This window comes from Giraffa tippelskirchi, chromosome 13, assembly GCF_054371585.1.
Source record: "Giraffa tippelskirchi isolate mGirTip1 chromosome 13, T2T-mGirTip1v1.2.pri, whole genome shotgun sequence".
NCBI classification, from domain to species: domain Eukaryota; kingdom Metazoa; phylum Chordata; class Mammalia; order Artiodactyla; family Giraffidae; genus Giraffa; species Giraffa tippelskirchi.
The window spans coordinates 79,383,443-79,409,958 of NC_137287.1; the positions used below are offsets into that span (position 1 = coordinate 79,383,443).

Consider the following 26,516-nt stretch of genomic DNA (forward strand, 5'->3'; position numbering starts at 1 on the left):
TAGTATAGTTATTTTGACAGTTATATAGTTTTAATGTCGCTTTGATTTCTGTGTTTATTTCAGCTTCCTGTCTTTCCTTCTTAGTTTAGGTAAGGGTTTATTGATATTGTTTGTTTCTTTCAGAAAATGAACTTATAGTTCTTGCACATGTACACTTGTCAGTCTGGCACACCAAGCCACTGTGCGCACGGGCAATGTGTTTCAAGGTGTCGCTTAGCAACGATCATTCTGGGTTGAAAGATTCTAAACTGTTGAGCTTCCCAGCTGGGAGGTTGTGGCAGGACTGCTCTGGCTTACCTGTAGTGCTTGTGTTGGGTTTAGGGGACTCTGAAGAGCTGAGGGGGAGGTGAGGTGTGTTTGGAGCTTGTACGCTCTGCGATGAAGAAGAGTTTTGACTTCAGGAGTAAGAAGGGCATCTCGCCCTTTGGCTCCTCCATCAACCCGGTGAGAGACAGTGGTCATAGAATCAACTTCCAGCCCGGGTACCGCATCCGAGACAAGGACCTTGGAAAGATCCACAAAGCTGCCAGTGTAGGCAACATTGCCAAAGTGCAGCAGATTCTGTTGCTTGGGAAGAATGGCCTGAACGACAGGGACAAGATGAACAGGTAAGCGGGGTGGAAGGGCCTGGCAGGGGTCCCTCCTGTGAGTTTCCCCTCCAAGGCTCTTGGACACCTTCCTGGGATCCAGCACACCGAAGACTTTATAGGCAGCAAAAAGCCTTAGCTGGTTTCAGACTCACTTGTAATTCCCCTTATAGGACATCTTGCTGATCATTTTGAAGTCATTTAACTGAATGTCAGTAGTCACAGAAATGAAATGAAACATGAATAGCATCTGTTTTTTCTGTCTTCCTCCTACTTTTTATTTGCATGGGTTAGCATGATGTACTCATAAGTAAGAGCTCTCAAGTTCTATAGCCTTCAAGAAAACTTCTGGAACCTCCTGGCTCTCACATTTTTTCTCATGTGATTTATGGAAACACTTTTTCATGGATCGCCTATTGTGGATCATGGCAGTGGACAGATTTCTGATGGTGTCAGCATCTTATTTTTAATGTACACATTTTTATACCATAAGGTTATATATTACAAAAAACTGCCTAGTGAGCAAAATAATTCCCATGACAGATCAACTTCTGGATTAAAAATTCTTCAGGTACAATTCAATATCTGTTTTATATCAGTGTACACTTAGGTATATATGTTCTTTGCTGAAGGACCTCAGAAGACAGCTTTGAAGTAGGAATAGAAAGACATTTTCTTAGGATGTATGGTCTTTCTGTACTTAAACCAAATCAACATATCATGATTTTAAACATTTAGGGTTATATATGCTGTCTTTAATTTTTGTGATGAAATTAAAATTGTACGTGGTAGACTAAGACTTGCCCTTTTTGATACCAAAATGTGCTGTAAGTGCCCACAAAATATTCATTTACTGACAACTGAAAAGGGGATCTAGAACTAACATCCAAAAAAGATGTCCTTTTCATTATAGGGGACTGGAATGCAAAAGTAGGAAGTCAAGAAACACCTGGCGTAACAGGCAGGTTTGGCCTTGGGGTACAGAATGAAGCAGGGCAAAGGCTAATAGAGTTTTGCCACGAGAACGCACTGGTAATAGCAAACACCCTATTCCAACAACACAAGAGAAGACTCTACACATGGACATCACCAGATGGTCAACACCGAAATCAGATTGATTATATTCTTTGCAGCCAAAGATGGAGAAGCTCTATACAGTCAGCAAAAACAAGACCAGGAGCAGACTGTGGCTCAGATCATGAACTGCTTATTGCCAAATTCAGACTTAAATTGAAGAAAGTAGGGAAAACCACTAGACCATTCAGGTATGACCTAGATCAAATCCCTTATGAGTATACAGTGGAAGTGACAAATAGATTTAAGGGACTAGACCTGATAGACAGAATGCCTGATGAACTATGGACAGAGGTTCGTGACATTGTACAGGAGACAGGGATCAAGAAAATCCCCATGGAAAAGAAATGCAAAAAAGCAAAATGGCTGTCTGAGGAGGCCTTACAGATAGCTGGGAAGAGAAGAGAAGTGAAAAGCAAAGGAGAAAAGGAAAGATATTCTCATCTGAATGCAGAGTTCCAAAGAATAGCAAGGAGAGATAAGAAAGCCTTCCTCAGCGATCAGTGCAAACAAATAGAGGAAAACAACAGATTGGGAAAGACTAGAGACCTCTTCAAGAAAATTAGAGATACCAAGGGAACATTTCATGCAAAGATAGGCTCGATAAAGGACAGAAATGGTATGGACCTAACAGAAGCAGAAGATGTTAAGAAGAGGTGGCAAGAATACACAGAAGAACTGTACAAAAAAGATCTTCACGACCCAGATAATCACGATGGTGTGATCACTCACCTAGAGCCAGACATCCTGGAATGTGAAGTCAAGTGGGCCTTAGAAAGCATCACTACGAACAAAGCTAGTGGAGGTGATGGAATTCCAGTTGAGCTATTTCAAATCCTCAAAGGTGATGCTGTGAAAGTGCTGCACTCGATATGCCAGCAAATTTGGAAAACTCAGCAGTGGCCACAGGACTGGAAAAGGTCAGTCTTCGTTCCAATCCCAAAGAAAGGCAATGCCAAAGAATGCTCAAACTACCGCACAATTGCACTCATCTCACATGCTAGTAAAGTAATGCTCAAAATTCTCCAAGCCAGGCTTCAGCAATACGTGAACCGTGAACTTCCAGATGTTCAAGCTGGTTTTAGAAAAGGCAGAGGAACCAGAGATCAAATTGCCAATATGCGCTGGATCATCGAAAAAGCAAGAGAGTTCCAGAAAAACATCTATTTCTGCTTTATTGACTATGCCAAAGCCTTTGACTGTGTGGATCACAATAAACTGTGGAAAATTCTGAAAGAGATGGGAATACCAGATCATCTGACCTGTCTCTTGAGAAACCTGTATGCAGGTCAGGAAGCAACAGTTAGAACTGGACATGGAACAACAGACTGGTTCCAAATAGGAAAAGGAATACGTCAAGGCTGTATATTGTCACCCTACTTATTTAACTTATATGCAGAGTACATCATGAGAAACGCTGGGCTGGAAGAAACACAAGCTGGAATCAAGATTGCCGGGAGAAATATCAACAACCTCAGATATGCGGATGACACCACCCTTATGGCAGAGAGTGAAGAAGAACTAAAGAGCCTCTTGATGAAGGTGAAGGAGGAGAGTGAAAAAGTTGGCTTAAAGCTCAACGTTCAGAAAACTAAGATCATGGCATCTGGTCCCATCACTCCATGGGAAATAGATGGGGAAACAGTGGAAACAGTGTCAGACTTTACTTTTTTGGGCTCCAGAATCACTGCTGATGGTGACTGCAGCCATGAAATTAAAAGACGCTTACTGCTTGGAAGGAAGGTTATGGCCAACCTAGATAGCATGTTTAAAAGCAGAGACATTACTTTGCCAACAAAAGTCCATCTAGTCAAGACTATGGTTTTTCCAGTTGTCATGTATGGATGTGAGAGTTGGACGGTGAAGAAAGCTGAGCGCCGCAGAATTGATGCTTTTGAACTGTGGTGTTGGAGAAGACTCTTGAGAGTTTCTTGGACTGCAAGGAGATCCAATCAATCCATCCTAAAAGAGATCAATCCTGGGTGTTCATTGGAAGGTCTGATGTTGAAGCTGAAGCTCCAATACTTTGGCCACCTCATGCGAAGGGTTGACTCATTGGAAAAGACCCTAATGCTGGGTAGGATTGGGGGCGGGAGGAGAAGGGGACGACAGAGGATGAGATGGTTGGATGGCATCACCGACTCGATGAACATGGGTTTGGGTAGACTCTGGGAGTTGGTGATGGACAGAGAGGCCTGGCGTGCTGCAATTCATGGGGTCGCAGAGAGTCGGACACGACTGAGCGACTGAACTGAACTGAACTGAAAAGGGGATAGATAAATGAATGGAACAGAATAGAAAATGCCCAAACACCCAAATGTATGTAAATCTCTAGAACTTGATACTGATGACATTTTCTGTTAGAAAAGATAAATTGTGTGTAGATGGTGGAGAAATAACCTGATAAAATAGAAAAGTAACTAGATTTTTATCTCACCAAAAAGTTTCAGATGGAGTGTAGATCAAACATTTTAAATATGCACAGTGAGAAAAGTACCAGAAGAAAACTCAAATTCCTATTTATACATTTTTTTCCTGCTGACAGAGACCTTCTTTTTTTCCTAGTGTTTCTTAACCTCAATGTTTTTTAATTGGAGAATAATTGCTTTACAATGTTGTGTTGATTTCTGCTGTATAACATCATAAATCAGTACTAAGTATACATCTGTCCCCTTCCTGTGAGCCTCCCTCCCACCCCAAAGACCTCGCTAAGAAGAATTCTGGAGTTTCTTGGATTTTGGCACAAAAAAAATAAAAAAGGAAAAGAAATCTGGAGGTTGAATTAACATTTTAACAACAACAAAAAATTTAAAACTCTGTGTCAACCAAGCTGTCTATAGGCAAGTCGGATTAGCAGACAGGGCTGGTCTTTTTGGCACTAGTAGGAATGTAGTACAGATAAAAATAATTTGTAGCTTTCAGTTTTTTTTTTTTGAGGATTGATATCTTCTGACAACTTTCAGCCCTTTCAGAAGTCAAGGGAATCTTGGGAGTTCCTTGGCAGTCCAGTGGTTAAGACTCACTGCTGTGGGCCCGGCGTTCGATTCCTGGTGGGGGAACTAAAATCCTGCAAGCTACCAGGATATATTGTACACCATAGGGAATATAGGCTATAGCTTATAATAAATTTAAATGGAGCATAATCTATAAAAATTGAGAATCACTATGTTGTGTACCTGTAATATATAATAATATATAATATGCATCATCAATACTTTAAAAAAAGCAACTTTAAGCAAAAAGACCTTATGATAATTAGACCAACAGGAAAAATAAGCAAGGAACAAACAAAAATGCTACTAATTATAGTTGTACAGACATTGTGAATTATAAATTTCATTCCAATGTCAGAGATGTTAAAATGTGAGAAAATGAGGATATTAGAATCATCGAAGTACAATGTTGTCTCTAATCCTCAAAATATATCTGCAAAGGATGTGTCATATCCTTTGACTTCATTGAGATGTTGTCCTTGTAAAATAGTAGTCATAGTAATAAATATGATAATATTACCTAACAATTACTGAGCTGTCATCTGTGCCAGGAACCATTCTGAACCCTTTGCATGGATCTCATTTAAGCATCACAGTGCTGTCCTGTGAGATAACTACTACTCCCTCTCCATTTGTTGATGAGGAAATTGAGGCACAGAGAGGCCAAGCAATGGCTAATAAGTGACAGAGTGAAAGTCAAATACAAACCCAAGTTGAGCTGAATCTCAAGGTCATTCTCATTCTATTCAAGTAGATTGTTCTTTCATTACTGTGGTAAGAAGAGCTAAAGCTAATATATACTGTTCTTTCTCCAGAAGAAAATGAAATTTGTTTTAGAGCAATAGGAACGAAGTATTTGTTTTAGAGCAATAGGAATGGCATGCTATTGAATGTTTTCAATTCGTTTGTTCTGAAACAGTAACACTACAGTTTCCTAAAAACTGGTCTCGCTTTTGTAGGACTGCGCTCCACTTGGCCTGTGCCAATGGCCATTCAGCGGTGGTAGCTCTCCTCCTGGAGAGAAAATGCCTGCTTAACCTCTGTGACAATGAAAAGAGGACAGCACTGATGAAGGTATGGGGCAGCGAACCATATCCACATGAGATGGGTGTGATTTACTGAGACTAAAAGTAAACTTAACTCATTTAAGTATAGCAAACTGGTGAAGCTTGTGGACTATTTATTTTGAATTCCTAGAATTTACACTCTGTTTCTTGGCACAACCCTAACAGGCCGTAGAATGCCAAGAGGAGGAGTGTGCAACTCTTCTGCTGGAGCATGGTGCTGACCCAAATGTCATGGACGTCTATGGCAACACCGCTCTCCACTATGCTGCCTTTTGGCAGAATTTATCAATAGCAGCAAAGCTGCTTTCCTATGACGCCAATATAGACGCCAGGAACAAGGTATTGGTCAGCTAACTTTATTTACAAAATATTTGTGATGCATTTTTTTTAATCTACAAGTGTTTTATTTACAACAGTATGTAAATAGGTAAACTGAATAGTGTCCATCAGGCCCTGTTACCATGGAAACAACTCCAAACCCAAGTCTGGGGGCGGGGGTGAAAAAAGTTGGTGCCCACAGAAAGCGCAAAGCTCTGTCTCCCAGCCACCCTGCTACCCTAGAAGGAAGATTTTCCCATGTGCCTGGGAGTAGGCGGTAGGCTCAGAGCCCACAAAAAATGAAGGCCTGAGGGGAGTGAAGTGATGTAGGGACTGGCTGTTTACAGGGGTTCAGGGAATGTGCACCACTGGGGGTGGGCAGCGGAGGAAGGAGACCCAGTGCCCAGAAGGGGGAGCTGGGTGAGTGCAAGTGGGCCTGGGAGGCAGCAGGCCTGGAGCCCTGAGCCGTCCAGGACCCCGGGTTCTAAGATCTGGCTAGGTGGGTCAGGTTATGTTTGACACCCAGCAGGGGTGTTCACTTGTGCTGGTGACCACTTGGTTCACCAGACACACCTCGTGGTCTTCCACACTCATCCCTGGGGAGCTGCTCCAGGGGGTTGCAGCTGTGCCTGGGGAGCTGGTGATGGCGTAGCTGCCTCTCCTACTCTTTCTTTGGGAAGCATGTGAAGTCCGGCCTCCGCAGCCCCGCCAGGAACTCCCTCCACTCTCACAGGCGGGCTCAGTTTTCTGTGTTTGGAAGCTCCAGTCTTCCCTGAGTGAAAGTATTTTGAAGGAACCAAATTGTCTAAGACTTCACTTTAAATCATGATATTTCTCAAGAATTAGAGAGTAAAGCATTCCTTTATGTGTTTATGGCAGATATTTGTGATAACACTGCACTTGTTAAAGGTAAAATATTTTCCAAATATTTTCCCCTACTTAATTTTTTTTTTCTAATTAGTCTAAAATAACACAGTAAAGCAAAGTTTGCCTCAGCAGTAGACTTTGTCTTAAAGTTCAAACATAACAAAAGGATTTTACAACATAATATAAATCTTGCTGCTGTTCACAAATTCCCATTTTATGAAAAATGATTTATATAAACATGATTTCTCTCTCATTGCCCAAGTCTTAAGAGGGTAAAAGGAAAGGAAAAGGAGCGAGCAAGTGAAAAATGCAAGTCAAGTTGGAATTTTGGCAGTTGGGAAATGCCAAGAAGAGGATTTATTTATTTTAATATTTATTTATTTGGTTGTGCTGGGCATCCAGCATCTAGTTTCCCGACCAGGGGTCAGAGCCAGGCCCCCTTTACTGGGAGCACTGACACCCAGCCACTGGACCACCAAAGAATTCCTGAGACTTTAGTTTGTGCTTTTTATTCCCTTCAGTTCATGTATTTCTGTAAGGTGCTTTTCAGTCTTCAGGGATAATAGTTGTTATTTTGAACAAGAGAGTGAGTGAATTGTAAACTTTCCTAGATACCAGTTTTAAGAAGACTCTGAGCAAAACAGACTGGCAGTGGACAGGTGGCGATTAAGTGGGAATTAGAAGAGAAGAACAAATAATTAACTGATATATTATCCTATTCTGGGAGAAATCGCCACATAGATAAGAGTCTTGACTCTGCTCTTCAATCTAGAATGTCTTGATGGAAAGTAAGGGGTTTATAAATAATGAGATCAGATTGCCTTTTGGGTTTATTAGTCCCTGTTCTACCACTGCTTACCCAGGAAAATTTTAAAAATTTGCAGTTTTGATGACTCTTACCTGTTACACTTTTCTTTTTTATTCAAATCCTCAAGTAAGAGAAGAAATTGGCCTTGTGGGTAAGAGGTGAGACTGGAGTACTTGCTTCCCTAATTGTTGGCTAGATTGTGCTGCCGAACCACAATTACTTGGGAAAACTGATTAAAAAAATTTACAAGCCTAGGCTGTTCCCTGAAGATTTTGACTGAATAAATTGAGGAATGCTTGGACGTGTGTATTTAGAACTATTCCCTTGAGATTCTGATCCAATCCTTCATGAATAACTATGGAGTGAATACATGTAATTTCTAAATGCACCTATCACACAAAAAAAGTAGTCTCTAGAAGAGTTGGATTTGATCAGTGCTAGCTACTTCCATCAGCTCCCTCCTTTCCAACAATATTAGCCTGACTTTTTCTCTGCCCTTGTGATTGAGACGTTAAAAGGAATATCTTTGGCAATATGTATTGGCTTGAATGATAACTCCTTTTCCTTTCAACTACTCATCATTCAGTGGCACTGCAAGAGTCTTTAGCGATTTGCTTATGGGAAGTCACTTTGTCTGTAGAGTCTGACCCTGTAAGGATGTTGCACCTTCTCTTATCATCCAGGTCATTAGGTCAACAGATGTTTGTTACCAATAGGGTTTTCCTGACTGCAGTAATAGTAACTCATGTGCCTTCTTTTGGTGTCAGCTGCAGGACAGACTCTTGCAGTGTGTCTGTTAGATTTGCTGATCCCTGGCATAAGCAAATGAGAGCTTTAAAACCCATGAAGTTAGTAACAGTACAGATGGGAATTGTTTTAAACATTTATTTTCAAGAGGCTTGGGAACTCATTATCTATTTGATTAACAATCTAGAAGAATTCTAGAGATAGATTGTAGTTTCAACAGGCAGTGGAAACATTCTTGATTGTGAATTATGAGTCTTTTTAAAAGAATTTATGTTTAATTGAATTATGAGTCTTAATAGCCATATTTATTACATATTGGGACCCACTTTTTTTGTGAAATGTATGATACTAAAGAAAGGGAAGTTTTCACATACAAATATTTGCTTTTTATACCCACCTGTTTGAAAGCAGCAAACATAAAACCAAAAGTAGGCCATAGGCCAAACTTGGCCCTTGGATATGTTTAGTTTACCTACACACACTGAGTCAACATTTAAAATTTAGGAGACTCATGCAGAAGTCTGCAGTTCAGGTTTCTCCAAGGACCAAATCTGGACCCCCTTGAGTCCATCCTACTGTTTGGTCTGCGTGCAGAGGCCACCTCTTCTGTATGGGGCATGTGTTCTCAGGTTTACCGGTCTCACCTTGCTTTTTCTCTTACTCAGGTCATCGGCTTTCCCTCCATAAGCATTTGAGTTCCCAATTTTTTATTTATAGTTTATTTTGACAAGTATTTCAAGGTTTTAAAGACAGTCTAATTAATCTATAATTGATTTCATATTTTAAAAAATCTCTTAAGAATGGGTTGAATTTTTCAAATTAGAATTTTTTAGTTGGTTGTGGTGGTTTCACACTGAATAATTCTCACAAACACACAAGATTATAAGAGACAGCGCAGGGAGAGCTCATGGAAGAGCAGCTCCCCGAGAAAATGTTGAGTGCATGTTCATTGGTAACTTATGTTGTAATCTTTAACTAAGAGCAGTAAAGCAATACAGACACCAGAACTCTGGGATTTTGGAAGCTTCCTCCCTGTGGTCTAGTGGTAATCACATGAGAGTCATCAAGAAGGGTCTTTGAAAATAAGAGGGTGAGGGGGCACTCATTTTGCCTGCAGATAGCATCTAGCTAATGCAGACCTGTCAGGCAGAATGTCTAACTTAAGGATGGTGGAAAGAGCAAGCAAGGGAGAGAGACTGAGTAAGATTAAATTCTAGGAGACATTTCTGAGAAAGCAGTAAAACATGGTTCCCACAGTTGATTCTTTGAAAAAAAAAAAAATTCTCTCTTTGCATGTTCATGTAGAGTAATATTCCCACTGTAATGTCTGGAAATCTTTTGAGTTTACTCATGGTCATCCTTGGATAGGTTGCGCATGCTACAGATAATATTATATATTTCTGCCTCAGCATTGTTCCTAAAATATGCAGTTGATATAGTAGCTAAATGATACCCAGACCCCCTGCATTGGGAGCTTGACTCTTAGCCACTGGACCACCAGGGAAGGTCCAGAGGAGGAGCATATTAAAGAGAAAGAAGGTGCACAGGGGGATGAGGAGGAGGGGGCTCTCTTTTATTTACTTTCTGAATTATATTTTTAAGTTCAGAGAATCTATTGCACAATTTTAATTTCAGTTTAGAAATAGGTTAACTGTGTACATTAGAAATGGTTTTCCCTGTTTTACAGGATGACCTCACACCACTCCTGCTTGCTATACATGAGAGGAGAGAGCAAATGGTGGAGTTTTTAGTAAAGAAAGAAGCAAATATACAAAGGTACTGTTGTTCTTTTTCTTTTTCTTTTTCAAACCCTTGGTGCTGTTCTAGGATGGTAATATCAAGATTAAATGAATAAAAGGATTCATTTGTGATCAACACATCATCACTCAGGTAGAAAATCAATTATTCTGACTGGGAATCATGAACAATATATATAGCAGGAATATATAGCAGGATTCATATTCCTGTATAATATTGACTGATGTCATATGCAACCTGTTTTTTTGTTTGCTTGTTTGTTTGATCGATCTTGTAATAGCTGAGGGATTTCATATTAGTTTTATTAGCTTTATAAAATATGGATTCTGCTTTTTAGTTTACCTCATGACAGTATCGAGTTTCTTAATTCTTTTAAAAGAATTCTCTAACCTCTACTTTGTGTGTATATATTTTTAAAAGATGCATAGTAAACCTAAAAAACTTGATCTTGTCTTTTGGATAACTCTTTGCTTTAAATTACTTTATTTGAAGAATGCTGATGTTATTAGGTTGCAAAAGAGTCAGATACAACATAGCAACTAAATAACAGCAGCCACAAAAATGTGATTATTACTCGCTGTCACCAGATACTGTGGACTCATCAGTTTTTATCCTTCCTCATTTTAGTACATTTTGATATTTTCATTTTTAATGCAGGTAGAAGGAAGAAAGATAGCTTTGATTGGATAAACAGTTCCTTTAACAAACACAAGTCAGAGGTCGCTGATACAGACGAAAATGATGGGCTTTATATTCAGACTAGGTTCAGTTCCTAGGTTTCCTACTGATTAGGGGTATTTATCATCAGCAAATAAGTTTCCTGATACGAAAGGCGAATAGTAATGCATCTTTCAAAGGTGGCTGTGTGTAAGAAAGATTTTATATATAGTATTTCATTTTTAGTGCCTAGCACATGCTTGTCTACATCATTAACTGCCACCATGACTATTTTTATTCCCATTATTATCAATATTTTTGTTTTAAGCCTGCAAGTAGCCTTTCCTTAACCCAACCTCTAGATGACTTTGAAGCCGAATATATCAGACTAAGGAGGAAATGGGGAATTCATCCGTTAAATAGTCATCTGCCTCAGTTAAGTGACCTCAGCATTGTTTCTTGTCCATCAAGGACTTAATTATTTTTTTTTTAAAAAATATTCATTTATTTATTTCGTTGCATGAGGCCCTAGTTGTAGGAACTCTTAGTTGCAGCATATGGGATCAAGTTCCCTGACCAGAGATGGAACCTAGGCCCCCTGCTTAGGGAGCTTGGAGTCTTATCCACTGGCCCACCAGGGAAGTCCCCATCAGGGACTTTTGAAATAGTAAGTGCTGCTACCTGGCATCCCAATGGGACAGGAGGCTTCTTTTCCATCCCTTCATTTTAGCCTTGGAGGTAATTTACAAAGATGAATACTTGAGCCTGTAAATGGTCAGTTCTTCATGAAAGGGCAAGATGTTCACTTGGTAAAGCATATCACATTAACTGTTTAAGTAAGTTAACTCAACTTCCTAAGACTGAAGTCATCTCTCTGTAGTTTTAGAACAGCCCTCATGCTTGCTGTCAATTATGAATCACCAAATGTAGTCAGACTTCTTCTTCAGCAAGGTTTTGACATCTTTTCTCAAGATGTTTTTGGATGGAATGCAGAAGAATATCAGAGAAGGCAATGGCACCCCACTCCAGCAGTCTTACCTGGAAAATCCCATGGATGGAGGAGCCTAGTAGGCTGCAGTCCATGGGGTCGCTAAGAGTCGGACACGACTGAGCGACTTCACTTTCACTTTTCACTTTCATGCACTGGAGAAGGAAATGGCAACCCACTCCAGTGTTCTTGCCTGGAGAATCCCAGGGATGGAGGAGGCTGGTGGGCTGCCGTCTATAGGGTCACACAGAGTTGAACATGACTGAAGCGACTTAGCAGCAGCAGCAGCAGAAGAAGAATATGCTGTTATTAGTGGTTCTAATATGTAAGTGTTCACATTAAAATGCCAGTTCTCACTAAACTGCAGCCAAAAATAATTTTAACTGTTACTTGTTATGTGACCAGTGAGAGTTCCAGTTTGTTTGGATAATGGTGGTGAGATGTTCCCCCTCATTAGCTGAAAGCCAAGCAAAGGCCAGTTAATTGCTTGTGTCCATGGGTTTGGGGTGCTTTATCTCAGGAAATATAGACCTTGATCCTTAGAAAGTTTAACATTAGCCATTTCATTCCAAGTGTGACCTCTCGGTATGGGATACAAATAGTGTCACAATTGTGATATTTCTAACTAGTTCTTTGGGTCTTGAAATATTTAGTTCAGCAGCAAATCCTGTTTTCCCTTGAGGACTTGCCTCCCTATTCGTTCCCGCTTGAATTTTCCAAGAACTCGGCGGATTCCCTAAGATCAACAAGACAGTCCTCTTCCACAAGTCATTTGGGGGGAAAAAAAACAATTCATTCTCATCATTCTGTTACTTGCATTGATTCTACTGCTGCAGCACTGCTGCTACAGCTGGTCTTGACAGGGTCTCCTTGGCAGCTGGATTTGAAGTCTGGATGTTGCTCTATAAAGACCTTTAATAAAATCATTTTAAAAGAAAAAATAAAGAAACTCATCCTACAGTTGACTCACGATTGACCTTTGCTCCCAGGCCGCCCTGTGGGTCCACGTTCCCCAGTCTTTATGGTGATGCACATGTTGACTTCAGAGTGAGAGTTTCTTTGTTCTCATACATATGCTTGTCGCTCAGTCACTGTTGCAAAGCACCAGCACCCAGTTCAGGCAGCTGGGCCTCCTAGCTTCCCCCACACTCAGAGGCCTTATGTGGAGCCCATGTGTAAGCCTAGATCTTCACGATGAGGGGCCATTGAGGCTCTTATTTATCTTTTCTGCTAGCAGATGTCAGTGGAGACCATTTCAGGCTGTCAGAGAGGTTCGAGTGCTCCTGCAGGGATTGAGCAGCCTTCCCTTTCTGCTTTGTATCTAGACTTGAACCTCAAGGCAGCTTTCTCTCCTCTGGGGGCACCTTTTCTTAGGTCACAGGTTCCCTGTCATCCTTCCCAGAGTAATGGGTGCCAGCTTGCATGAGATTCCCTAATTATGGTTGGCCCCTCAAGGGATCTGTTTCCTGTAATAATGAAAATCTTCCAAAGGATTCCTATCTGCCTCCACCTGAAATGTTTTCAGAATCTGCCCATAAGGAACCCATTCACCAGAAATCCCTAAATCTCAGGTAAGATAGTTGGAATTCAGAGAGGTAAGCCCTCTCTAGAACTTGCCAGTATCCACCATAAGAGTAGGGATATGTCTTCCAAGTGAATTGGAGAGGAACATGGAGATTAAACATCATTGTCAGAAAGATCTGCTGGTTCAGAGTTTGAGTAGGTAGAGAAGGAAGAGTAGTGGTCCAGGCCAGGTCTTGATTGTGATTAGTTTTCTGCTCTTGGTGTGATTAGCTGCAATAATGGGGGATAAAATTATGTTATCTAATGTAGTGAATTCATATGTTATAAATAAATTTAGGTACACATTATATAAGAGCTGAGATTCCCTACATTACAAACCACAAAGAACAGCTAATCACCAGAATTAATAACAGTTTCATGAAACACTTGAATGTTACATGTATGAAAAAACACACATTGGGTTTTACTTGGAATTCCAAAGTAGTTCCAACGATAAAGTTCAAGAACAAATTATTCCATTCTTTGACTGTTTCTGCAAGCATTTTGGGGGTATATTATCTCATTAAATCCTCTTGTGAAATAAGGCAGTAAGATCCCAGTTGTGTAGAGGAAGACTTTGAACTGAAGAGAAGCAGCTTCTCCAGGAACAAAGAGCAGTTGGTTACAGAGCTAGGATTTGCAAGCTCTAGAGAGTTTTCGTATGCCAAACTAAATCTGGTTAATTAGTGGAGCCGTACTGCCCTCACTTCTTGACTACTTCATCTTCCTTTTCTTTCTCCTTTAAATACATGCTAAAATAAGAACTTAGAAACTTGAAATGTATGGGACAATTGAAGTTTTGATATTATCTCTGACATTGTCTGAAATGATCTAAGAATTTGGTAGTTGTTTTTCATATTAGTGTTAAAATATTATTTATCACATTTTTAATACGTAGCAGTCACCAACTGATTTCTGAATATAAAGAAAAGAGACTTCAAACTTTTCCTGAAAATAGCAACCCAGGTATGTCATCTGATACCAAATTACTCTTGGTGATTCTACCATAGATAATGTAGGAGTGAAGAAGTTTCAATAATGAAAGAACTATGAAAAAATTGGTGTAAATTGCATGTGTGTTTTATATTTTAAATTAATTTCTTAATACTCTAGTGTTGTGATCCTTTAATGGACCGGAACGTGGGGGTACAGAGTCGACCAATAAGAAAGTAAAAGAAGGAAGAAAAGAGGCTGATATTCCCTGGTTTACGCAGTATGCCAATATAACTCTAGGACAAAGAGCTAGCACCGTCTACGTAGGTTCAGGGCGCTCTCTCGAAGAGGTCTTGAAAGCCCAGGTAAATAAGTAGACACGGTGGACACCTGTGCTCCGTGGAAGCAGCCTGAAAGGGAGAGAGGGAGAGAGCGAGAGAGAGAGCGAGAGCGAAAGAGAGAGTGAGAGCGAGAGTGAGAGAGAGAGAGAGAGAGAAAATGAGGAAAGACACGGGGACCAGTGCTCTGGTGGAACAAAGGCATTTATTCAACATAGTGTGGGCATATATATACTCTCTTACAAAATAGCCCTTTTTAGCAGAGACAGGGATCAAAAATCTAACAAGTCATCTAGAAAGCCAGAGGCTAGACTCATTCTCAAGAGAGGGGCTTGTAAAAGTTACTTTACATGTTAGAAAGGAAGAGACTTGTAAATGGCTGCTGTTCACCGTATGGAATTTCCATACGAATGAGATACATGAATTTCTATTATTCCCGAAAGCCGGCTTGCCAGCTGTCTGGCACCTGTATTCAGGTGCTGTTAAGGAACATAGAATTCATGCAAGACTGAAAACAGCACACAGGAAGCCTCCTGTTAAATGTATTCTGACACTCTAGTATTCATAATTCTTTAAGAAGTTAATTGTAGGTGATTTAACATCAAAGACAGTATTGTCTGAAAAGAAATGCATGTATTTAATATGGCCCCTAAAGTCCTATATTAGATCTTTGTGTAAATAAGAAAAAAAATTTTAAGTTAGTATGATGTATATTTCATCTATAGTTATATCAAATTGGACTTCTTATGAAAGTGAACTTTCGTTTTTAGAAATGGTTTGCATTTAGTGAATGGTTAGTAGTTACTGTGTAGTCATTAGTCTCACTAAAATAGTTACCATCATTAAAACTGGGAACCTGAATGATCCCTTCCTGGTAGGATAAGAAATGATAAGCAATAAGAACTGCAAAGCAGAGCCAGTGTGTAGCATAATAGTGAGAGATTATTTCTGAAAGATACATACCAACAGTACAGAAGGTGGAAAAGCAATGCCTGGTTGAGAGCCAGTTATTTTGCCTATTGTTGTACCAAGCAGGTCTCTATCACCAACTTCATTCCTTATAGTTCCAAAGAGAGTGAGGTAGGTTGACTTCATTAGGACCAGATGTTTTCTTTTGTGTGTTGGATAATTGTCATGACAGTATAGTTTTGTAAGAACAAGATGATCTCTTGCCATCAGTTAAAAGATTATCATAATAGATATTCAAATAGATCAACTTGGGACTCTGCAGTTTCTAATAAAAGCACAAAAAATACTTTGCATTAACAAAAACAGCATTAAGTCCACTCGATGTGGCACCTAGCACATTGTACAGGGTGTCTGAGGATACCTACAACTGAGTACACTTCTTTCTAATCAAAGGGGGCTTCCCAGATGGCTCAGTAGTAAAGAATCCACCTGCCAATGCAGGAGATATGGTTTGATCCCTGTGTCGGGAAGATCCCCTGGAGAAGGAAATGACAATCCACTCCAGTACTTTTGCCTGGGAAATCCCATGGACAGAAGAGCCTAGTGAGCTGCAGTCCATAGGGTTGCAAGAATCAGACACGACTTGGTGAATGAACAACAAAAACATCTATCAAAGAACTGTAGGTTGGTTTAATACATTAGTCAGAGGAGATACAGAGATGACAGAGTCTTGGTCTTCAATACATTCATAATAGAAAAGGGTTGTCTCTGGTTAATTTCTATATTTTTCTAAACAAAATTTTCAAAGAAAACATGCTTACTTATTTGTTCATTTGTTCACTAAACAGATCATTTTCAAGAGTCTTTTGTGTACTAAACATTGTTCTGATGTCACAGGGTGCAAACATTTAAAAATCACTGCCCCTGCTCTCCAGGCTCAAGCTTGCCATGCTCCTCTCCCGTGGAGTCACTGCATGTGAGTCATGCCTCCAGCATCAGATCATGACGACCTCTGGGAAATGTCGTCCAAAGGCATCAGAGTCCGTGGCTCCCTCCGTCCTTCCCTCCCTCCCCTTGTTCATAAGCTTAGAATGTGATGATGTATGACTTCCAAGCTGAAAAAGCATGATTTCTATAAACATTTGCCATATAATGGATAGGACTGATATAATGATATCCCTCACTAGTACACAGCACTCCTTGGACCATCCTGCTCTATGTGGTCCAGATACTCTTGAGCAATGGAAGGAGAGAGTCTCAAGAGATTGTTTTTAAACATATTAGTGTGTGTGTATATGTATACACACACACACACACACACACACACATATATATATATGTATTTAGACTTTTTTCAAAAGTTCAGCTTCTGTGTACCCTACTGCATGGTCACCACTACAAGTCTAGTCCCCATTCTCACAACCGAGTTGACCCCCTTTACCTGTTTGCCCTCCCCCACCTCCCTTTCAAGAGATTATCCTTTCTAAACCTGGAATCACTACATCTTTCGTACTTCTCTTGCCTTTGGAAAGAGGGCCAGGAAGAGAAGACTTTGCTTCCTATGTTTTACCACGCTCTGAAGTTCAGTGCCTGTAGACGAAGCTTCCCTGTGATAGGGTGTTTTCGTTGTGAACTGAAGAGCCAGAGAAGTTGTGTTATGTCCCAGCAAGACACCTGTAGGCTCTGTTCACTGCTCCAGGCAATGGAAGTCCAGAAGTACTGTGCTGTTTAAGTGTGCTATTGTCAGCTTATAGTACTGATTCTATTAATGGTATAATATCATTTTCTGTCAGTCTCTTGGAGTTTGGTTAAGATTATGGTCATTGTAAACAGCAGTTCTTTCTTTGTTTTTTTGTTTTGCATTTGATGACTATAAAAGGGAGGAGTGGTTCTTAGGCATTAGTGGCCTACGAGTATAGTACAATCACTGTTCCCTCTAGTGTGGTCCCCAGGTGTGGTTTGAAAGGAATACTTTTAAACAAAGCATCAGTCTTGAGGTTTTAATATTCTGTATTTTTCTTTTGTTGATTTAAAATGTGTCTTGCTTTTATCTTTAATAGTGGATGAGAGTTCTGAAGAAGACTCTTTAAGAAGGTAGGATTTTCAGGATGTTTTAAATTATGTGTTTAACTAAGGGAACATGGAGAAGAGAAACTAATGTTTGCTGAGCGTTGCACTCTGGGTTAGACACTGCATTATGTGCTTAACATCTGTGACCTCATAGAGTCATCACAGCAGCTTTGTAAAGTAGCTGTGTCCTACTTTTACCTAATTAGGCAACTCTGGTTTCAGGAGGTTAATGAATTGACCCGCGATTCCGTGATTAAAATGAGTTGACCTGTGATTTGACAGTTGGCCTTCATGTCTCCCACGTCCACTCCCATGTCCCCCTCAGCAGAGACTGAGAAGTACCCATATAGCATATAAGTTAAAGATAGATATAAATTAGTTCTTTGACTTGTCTACATTTTAAGTTTTGACATTGTGGGGAAACTCCCTGTACTCCCTTTTAGAGTAAAGGAGAGAACTGGTGCCTTCTCAACAAGTGGTTTCTCTGCTGACGGACCTAGACTCCCCTTTTAGATGGACTCAGATTAGTCTCTGAACCGGGAACAGACAATGGAGAATGAAAAGCCTATTCTTCCACTTTGTTTTAAGTCATCAGGTTTATTCCAGCTTGGGCAAACAAAAATTATTTCAATCCATCAATTGGATTTTCTGTTCAGCTTAGAACTTTGGGTGAAGACAAATTATTTTTAGGCTCGGCCAATATATTGGCTGTCACTCTCTGTTATGGAAACTAAGAATGAGTATTAACTGGATATTTCATAGCTTGGGAGAGATGGAAGCAGAAATAGGTAACTAAAAACTTTTTTGGAGACTTGCCTAGGGTTGCAGCGGTTAAGATGGTTAATAAGACTTCTTCCACACTGTAGGCAGTGTGGGTACGATATTCAGTCAGGGAAGCTAAGATCTCACATGCCTCAGGGTCAGACAGCCAAAATATAACATAGAAGCACCACTGGAACAGATTCACTAAAGACTTTAAAACTGGTCCATATCAAAAAATCTTTAAAAAAAAAAAAAGCTGTTTTAAAACAGGCCAAATTTTATTCATGTCAAGAAAGTTCATTTATTATATAGAAAACTTTCACTTGTTTTTTTTTGTTGTTGTTCAAAGAAATGAACTCATTCATTTTTTTTTAAATAAATTTATTTATTTTAGTTGGGGGCTAATTACTTTACAATATTGTAGTAGTTTTTGCCATACATTGACATGAATTAGCCATGGGTTTACATGTGTTCCCCTTCCTGGACCCCCCACCCACCTCCCTCCCCATCCCATCCCTCTGGGTCATCCCATTGCCCCAGCCCTGAGCATTTGTCTCATGCATCGAGCATGGAATGGTGTTCTGTTTCACATATGATAATATACATGTTTCAATGCTATTCTCCCAGAACGTCCCACCCTCACCTTCTCCCTCAGAGTCCATAAGACTGTTCTATGCATCTGTGTCTCTTATTCTGTCTCGCATATAGGGTTATCGTTACCATCTTTCAAATTCCATATATATGCATTAGTATACTGTATTGGTGTTTTTCTTTCCGGCTTACTTCACTCTGTATAATGGGCTCCAATTTCATCGATCTCAATAGAACCCATTCAAATGTATTTTTTTTTTAATGGCTGAGTAATATTCCATTGTGTATATGTACCACAGCTTCCTTATCCATTCGTCTGCTGATGGACATCTAGGTTGCTTCCATGTCCTGGCTATTGTAAACAGTGCTGTGATGAACATTGGGGTACAAGCATCTCTTTCAATTCTGGTTTCCTCGGTGTGTATGCCCAGCAGTGGGATTGCTGGGTCATATGGCAGTTCTATTCCCAGTTTTTTAAGGAATCTCCACACTGTTCTCCATAGTGGCTGTACTAGTTTGCATTCCCACCAACAGTGTAAGAGGGTTCCCTTTTCTCCACACCCTCTCCAGCATTTATTGCTTGTAGACTTTTGGATAGCAGCCATTCTGACTGGTGTGAAATGATTCCTCATTGTGGTTTTGATTTGCATTTCTCTAATAATGAGTGATGTTGAGCATCTTTTCATGTGTTTGTTAGCCATCTGTGTGTCTTCTTTGGAGAAGTGTCTGTTTAGTTCTTTGGCCCATTTTTTGATCAGGTCATTTATTTTTCTGGAATTCAGCTGCAGAAGTTGCTTGTATATTTTTGAGATTAATTGTTTGTCTGTTGCTTCATTTGACATTCATTTTTATTGTATGTTTTTGCTTTAAAGGTTTCCGATTAAACCTGGTGTTGATTTAGGGCCTACATCAAACGATGAAGTCTTAGATTTTAAAACCAAGGTAAAGTGTTCTGTTGTGAAATTAATTTTCCTGCTCTGAATTTAGTTTCATGTAGTATTTATTTACTCTTATGATTAGACAATGAAAGTGAAAAATAGATTCAAAGGATTAGATCTGATAAACAGAGTGCCTGAAGAACTATGGACAGATATTTGTGACATTGTACAGGAGGCAGTGATCAAGACCATCCCCAAGAAAAAGAAATGCAAAAAGGCAAAATGGCTGTCTGAGGAGGCCTTACAAATAGCTGGGAAAAGAAGAGAAGCGAAAAGCAAAGGAGAAAAGGAAAGATATTCCCATCTGAATGCAGAGTTCCAAAGAATAGCAAGGAGAGATAAGAAAGCCTTCCTCAGCGATCAATGCAAAGAAATAGAGGGAAACAGCAGAACGGGAAAGACTAGAGATGTATTCAAAAAAATTAGAGATACCATGGAAATATTTCATGCAAAGATGGGCACCATAAAGGACAGAAATGGTATGCTCCTAACAGAAGCAGAATATATTAAGATAAGGTGGCAAGAATACACAGAACTATACAAAAAAGATCTTCACAACCCGGATAACCAGGATGGTGTGATCACTCACCTAGAGCCAAACATCCTGGGATGCAAAGTCAAGTGGGCCTTAGGAAGCATCACTAGGAACAAGCAGGTGGAGGTGATGGAATTGCAGTTTAGCTATTTCAAATCATAAAAGATGATACTGTGAAAGTGCTACACTCAAAATGCCAGCAAATCTGGAAAACTCAGCAGTAGCCACAAGACTGGAAAAAGTCAGTTTTCATTCCAATCCCAAAGAAAGGCAATGCCAAAGAATGTTAAAACTACTGCATAATTGCATTCATCTCATATGCTAGCCAAGTGATGCTCAAAATTCTCCAACCCAGGCTTCAGTAGTACGTGAATCATGAACTTCCCGGTGTTCAAGCTGGATTTAGAAAAGGCATAGGAACCAGAGATCAAATTACCAACATCCTCTGGATCATAAAAAAACCCAGAGAGTTCCAGAAAAGCATCTACTTCTGCTTTATTGACTGTGCCAAACCATTTGACTCTGTGGATCACAACAAAGTGTAGAAAATTCTTCAAGAGATGGGAATACCAGACCACCTGACCTGCCTCTTGAGAAATCGGTATACAGGACAAGAAGCAGCAGTTAGAACTGGATATGGAACAATAGACTGGTTCCAAATCGGAAGGAGTACGTCAAGGCTGTAATTGTCACCCTGCTTATTAAAATTATATGCAGAGTACATCATGTGAAATACCAGGCTGGATGAAGCACAAGCTGGAATCAAGATAGCCAGGAAAAATATCAATAACCTCAGATATTCAGATGACACCACCCTTATTGGCAGAAAGTGAAGAAGAACTAAAGAGCCTCTTGATGAAAGTGAAAAAGGGGAGTGAAAAAGTTGACTTAAAACTCAACCTTTAGAAAACTAAGATCATGGCATCCAGTCCCATCACTTCATGGCAAATAGATGGGGAAACAATGGAAACAGTGACAGACTTCTTTTTGGGGGCTTCAAAATCACTGCAGACGGTGACTGCAGCCATGAAACTAAAAGAGGCTTGCTCCTTGGATGAAAAGCTATGACCAACCTAGACCACATATTAAAAAGCAGGGACATTACTTTGCCAGCAAACTTCTGTCTAGTCTAAGCTATGGTTTATCCAGTTAGTCATGTATGGATATGATAGTTGGACAATATAGAAAGCTGCGCACCTAAGAATTGATGCTTTTTACTGTGGTGTTGGAGAAGACTCTTGAGAGTCCCTTGGACTGCAAGGAGATCAAACCAGTCTATCCTAACGTAAATCATTCCTGAATATTTATTGGAAGGTCTGATGCTGAATCTGAAACTCCAGTACTTTGGCCACCTGATGCGAAGAGCTGACTCACTGGAAAAGACCCTGATTCTGGCACAGTTTGAAAGCGGGAGAAGAAGGGGACAACAGAGGATGAGATGGTTGGATGGCATCACCGACTCAATGGACATGAATTTGAGTAAGCTCCAGGAGTTGGTGACGGACAGGGATGCTTGGAGTGTTGCAGTCCATGGGATCGCAAAGAGTCTGACACAACTGAGCAACTGAACTGAACTGATGTTGATATTTTCATAAAATTTGAAGAACAGTGTAGATGCATAAAAATGTATTAAAATCATGTAAGACAGAGGCTTGGCTTTGCTCATAGCGTATCCTTAAGAATACTGATATATTACTGATCTATTGTATATAGATGAAACTAAAAGACGCTCCTTCAATGAAAAGCTATGACCAACCTAGACAGCATATTAAAAAGCAGGGACATTACTTTGTGTATATATATATATACATTACTTTGTATATATATGTGTGTGTGTGTGTATATATATATATATATATATATATATATATACTTTGTATATATATTGCCAACATTCGCTGGATCATTGAAAAAGCAAGAGAGTTCCAGAAAAACATCTATTTCTGCTTTATTGACTATGCCAAAGCCTTTGACTGTGTGGATACATATAAACTGTGGAAAATTCTGAAAGAGATGGGAATACCAGACCACGTGACCTGCCTCTTGAGAAACCTGTATGCAGGTCAGGAAGCAACAGTTAGAACTGGACATGGAACAACAGACTGGTTCCAAATAGGAAAAGGAGTACCTCAAGGCTGTATATTGTCACCCTGCTCCTTTAACTTATATGCAGAGTACATCATGAGAAATGCTGGGATGAATGAAGCACAAGCTGGCATCAAGATTGCCAGGAGAAATATCAGTAACCTCAGATATGCAGATGACACTACCCTTATGGCAGAAAGCAAAGAAGAACTAAAGAGCCTCTTGATGAAAGTGAAAGAGGAGAATGAAAAAGTTGGCTTAAAGCTCAACATTCAGAAAACTAAGATCATGGCATCCTGTCCCATCACTTCATGGCAAATAGATGGGGAAACAGTGGCTGACTTTATTTTTGGGGGCTCCAAAATCACTGCAGATGGTGATTGCATCCATGAAATTAAAAGACGCTTACTCCTTGGCAGGAAAGTTATGACCAACCTAGACAGCATATTAAAAAGCAGAGACATTGCTTTGTCAACAAAGGTCTATCTAGTCAAGGCTATGATTTTTCCAGTGGTCATGTATGGATGTGAGAGTTGGACTATAAATAAAGCTGAGCGCCAAAGAATTGATGCTTTTGAACTGTGGTGTTGGAGAAGACTCTTGAGAGTCCCTTGGACTGCAAGGAGATCCAACCCGTCCATCCTTAAGGAGATCAGTCCTAGGTGTTCATTGGAAGGACTGATGTTGAAGCTGAAACTCCAATACTTTGGCCACCTGATGCGAAAGGCTGACTCATTTGAAAAGACCCTGATGCTGGGAAAGATTGAGGGCAGGAGGAGAGGGGGATGACGAAGAATGAGATGGTTGGATGGCATCATCAACTCAATGGATGTGGGTTTGGGTGGACACCAGGAGTTGGTGATGGACAGGGAGGCCTGGCGTGCTGCGGTTCATGGGGTCTCAAAGAGTCAGACACGACTGAGTGACTGAGCTGAACTGAACTGAACACCTTTACTTGTGTAGTAGATCCCCGTCATGTGAAGGAGAAGATGACACTTCCTTTCTCCCATTTGAACTTGATTCTCCCATTTTGCCTCTCTGTACGGTTCCCAGTAACTCTGCTCTAGTTTTCCACATGACTTGTGAACACTGTTTCACACCTCATCCATTTTTTCAGGCCACCCTTCCTAGAATCCCCCTCACATCCTGGCTCTGCGCTCTCTGTCCTCTGAGACACAGCCCTTTGTCACAGTGTTCCTTGAGCTTCGCAGGTCCACCTGCCTCCTCTCTCCTTTGTGCCGTTCCTGTGCTCTGTCTGCTTCAGTTGCAAAGCTGTTGAAGGATACTTTGCTGCTCTTGTTTGTTTTCATGTGTCTCTGCCTCACCTAGAACACAATGCAGAATCACTCTTTCCTTTACATTTCTGACTTCTCCCAGGACAGTGTCTATGATTTCCTAGACACAGTGAATGTTTGTCATCTTACTGATTGAGTGAATGACCAAATGAATGACTATGTTTTCTGAGGTTGGGTTTTTGTTTTATTTTGTCTTGTTTTTATAGGAAGGAGCCACAAAATCAGAACTTGTTGCAAAAGAAAGGCATACTGATATTATTGACAGGGCTCCCCAAGAGCAAACAAATCATGATGATTTGACTTCTGATGATGGAGCATACAAAAATAATGGAAGTGGTAAGTCGGTGAATGTCTGTGAATTTTTTCTATGCTTAAAAGCTAATATAAAACCATCTAAAGGGTATACATCCAAATATCATATATATTTCTTTTTAAGTACGTTTCTTTTGCTCTCTTTCTTCAGAACTGTCCCACTTACTACCAACTTTTTCTTCCTGAAAATGCTTCAACCCTCTGAAATTCTTTTCCACTACTTTATTTTATTGAAATATTCATGGATAGAGATAGGCTTATATATGTCTTTAAAATTCATATTTAGCAAATGTTCTCCTTAATGTATCTGTGACACCATTTTACAGATATGATGTCAGCCTTAGGATTGGGAGAGGAGAAATATATACAATCACCTTGGGATTCAGAGGTATTGTCTTCTATTATTATTTTGAAATGTAAGCACCGAGTGATGTAAGAACATAAAAGCAAGAGATGCTGTGACTTTCTCACCTTTGCATTTTCCCATCAAAACTTGGTTCTTATTTTAAACCTGTATTGAATAAAATAATTCTGTGCTAAATACTACCAAATAGTACACTTTTGTTCATTTGCAAGATTCACCTAATGAAATCAGTGTTGTACAGAAACCAAGGCTTAGAAGTCCTAAGGAATCTGTTTGGGTTCTGAAGTTACATTTATCTAAAAACTGTAGCATTATTCCAGGTCAGACTATGATCAAATGTTTCTTTCTTTCTTCTTCTGTTCCTTCCTTTCTTCTTTCAATTTTTATTGAAGTACAGTTGATATACAGTATTGTGGCAGTTTCCGGTGTGCAGAAAAATGAACCAGTTATATATATATATACACACTATATGTATATATATATTTAAATCAAATATATCTATATATTCAAATCAACTCTTTTTTATATTCATTTCCCATATGGGCTTTTACCGAATATTGAGTAGAGTTCCCGGTGCTATACAGTACGTCCTTATTACTTATCTGTTTTATACACAGTAGTGTGTATGTGTCAGTCCCAATCTCTGAACCAAATGTATGTTTCTTTGGTACATATGCATGTGTAAAACTGTTAGGGTCAGAGAGAAACAGGTTGAATTGTGGTTTTTTGCCACATCGACGTTGAAAAGCAAGTGCTTGAAACTTGAACGTATTACTACATTTGGATTATCAGGCTGATCTGCAAAGAGCATTTCAAGAGAAGCGAAAGCATGGGAAATAGTAATAAATATGTGGGGTTATAATAACGGCAGTTAGCTTTAGTGATGTTTTAGTAAGTGCAAACCATTTTGGATCGCTTAAGTGGCACATGCAGAGTAGATTTATGGCATCCGTACTTTGAAGTAACATAAAGTAACGATGCCCTGTTTGAAGGTGGCAACAATGGAAGGAGATAAGAAGGGCCTGATCTCTTAGATGCAGGCAGCCACTACCTGGTGATCCAGCACCGTGTTTGAATTCAGCATCCTGGTTCTGTCACATAGCAACTGTGGGATCTTGGCAAAACCTGTCTTAACCGGGTTAAAAGTAGGCAGTTTTTAAAAGTACAGTATTTTCTTCAAAAGGGACTCTTTGTGCAACTCATTATTATCATTAATTCTAGCTGAGTATCTCTGAGAGCCTTCCACAGAAGTATGTGGATTATTTATCTGGAACTGCTGGTGAAAGAGGAAAAAAGACATTAAATGGACAAGTAGAAGGTAAGAACGTATTTTACAGAAATGTCATTTGACAGAACGTTGATTGAAAATGGGAATGCTGATATATTCTAACAGGCAAAGAAAATCACCTGTCAGATGAGTAGTGAGAAAAACAACAAGAAAAGGAGGGCAATTGTGTATCTTATCAGGTGTCAACCACAGATTACATTGAGAATCCAGTTTAAGGAGCTAAATTATTAGGTCTTAGACTTACTTCGTGGTCCAGTGTTTAAGACTTTGTCTGGTTAAGGCTCTCCAATGCAGAGGGTGCAGGTTCGATCCCTGGTCAGGTAACTAAGATTCCATGTGACATATGAACAACAACAAAAAAATTATTAGTTCTGTTTCAAGACACTCTACGACCTAAGGAAGGTGAAGAAATAAGAGGCAAGAGGGTATGAAGGATGAGAGAGGCAGAGGGCACAGGGAGGAAATGAAGAAAAGGAAGCACAGGTCTGTTGGGGAAGGTGGCAATAAGTAATAAAGGTCTTTAGATAAAAGTAGAGTATTTGACATGAACGATGAATTTGAAGTGAGCTTCTGGCACCAAAACTTGTCAGAGAATAACAGCAAAGTTCTCCCCTTCTTCCTGTTTTACTCATTACTAAGAAGACATTCAGATCTGAGGTCCCTAGGCAT

At 39.8% G+C, this 26,516-nt stretch overlaps 1 protein-coding gene across 12 annotated transcripts in view; it reads left to right on the forward strand.

Moving 5' to 3' along the window:
- Positions 1 to 239: 239 nt before the first annotated feature.
- LOC145533451 (ankyrin repeat domain-containing protein 26-like) overlaps positions 240 to 26,516 on the forward strand; it is a 64,525-nt gene continuing 38,248 nt past the window's right edge. For 5 of the 12 annotated variants that reach the window (XM_081560859.1, XM_081560862.1, XM_081560863.1 and 2 more), the window contains exons 1-10: positions 240 to 608; positions 5,614 to 5,728; positions 5,887 to 6,060; positions 10,149 to 10,237; positions 14,326 to 14,393; positions 17,668 to 17,701; positions 19,903 to 19,972; positions 24,090 to 24,219; positions 24,522 to 24,583; positions 25,781 to 25,877. In XM_081560859.1, the coding sequence (XP_081416985.1) occupies positions 379 to 608; positions 5,614 to 5,728; positions 5,887 to 6,060; positions 10,149 to 10,237; positions 14,326 to 14,393; positions 17,668 to 17,701; positions 19,903 to 19,972; positions 24,090 to 24,219; positions 24,522 to 24,583; positions 25,781 to 25,877 (1,069 nt within the window). In that variant the 5' untranslated portion in view covers positions 240 to 378. Of the gene's footprint in view, positions 609 to 5,290; positions 5,429 to 5,613; positions 5,729 to 5,886; positions 6,061 to 10,148; positions 10,238 to 14,289; positions 14,423 to 17,667; positions 17,702 to 19,902; positions 19,973 to 24,089; positions 24,220 to 24,521; positions 24,584 to 25,780; positions 25,878 to 26,516 lie in introns of those variants that run through there. The other 7 variants (XM_081560865.1, XM_081560864.1, XM_081560867.1 and 4 more) reach the window with 4 other exon arrangements.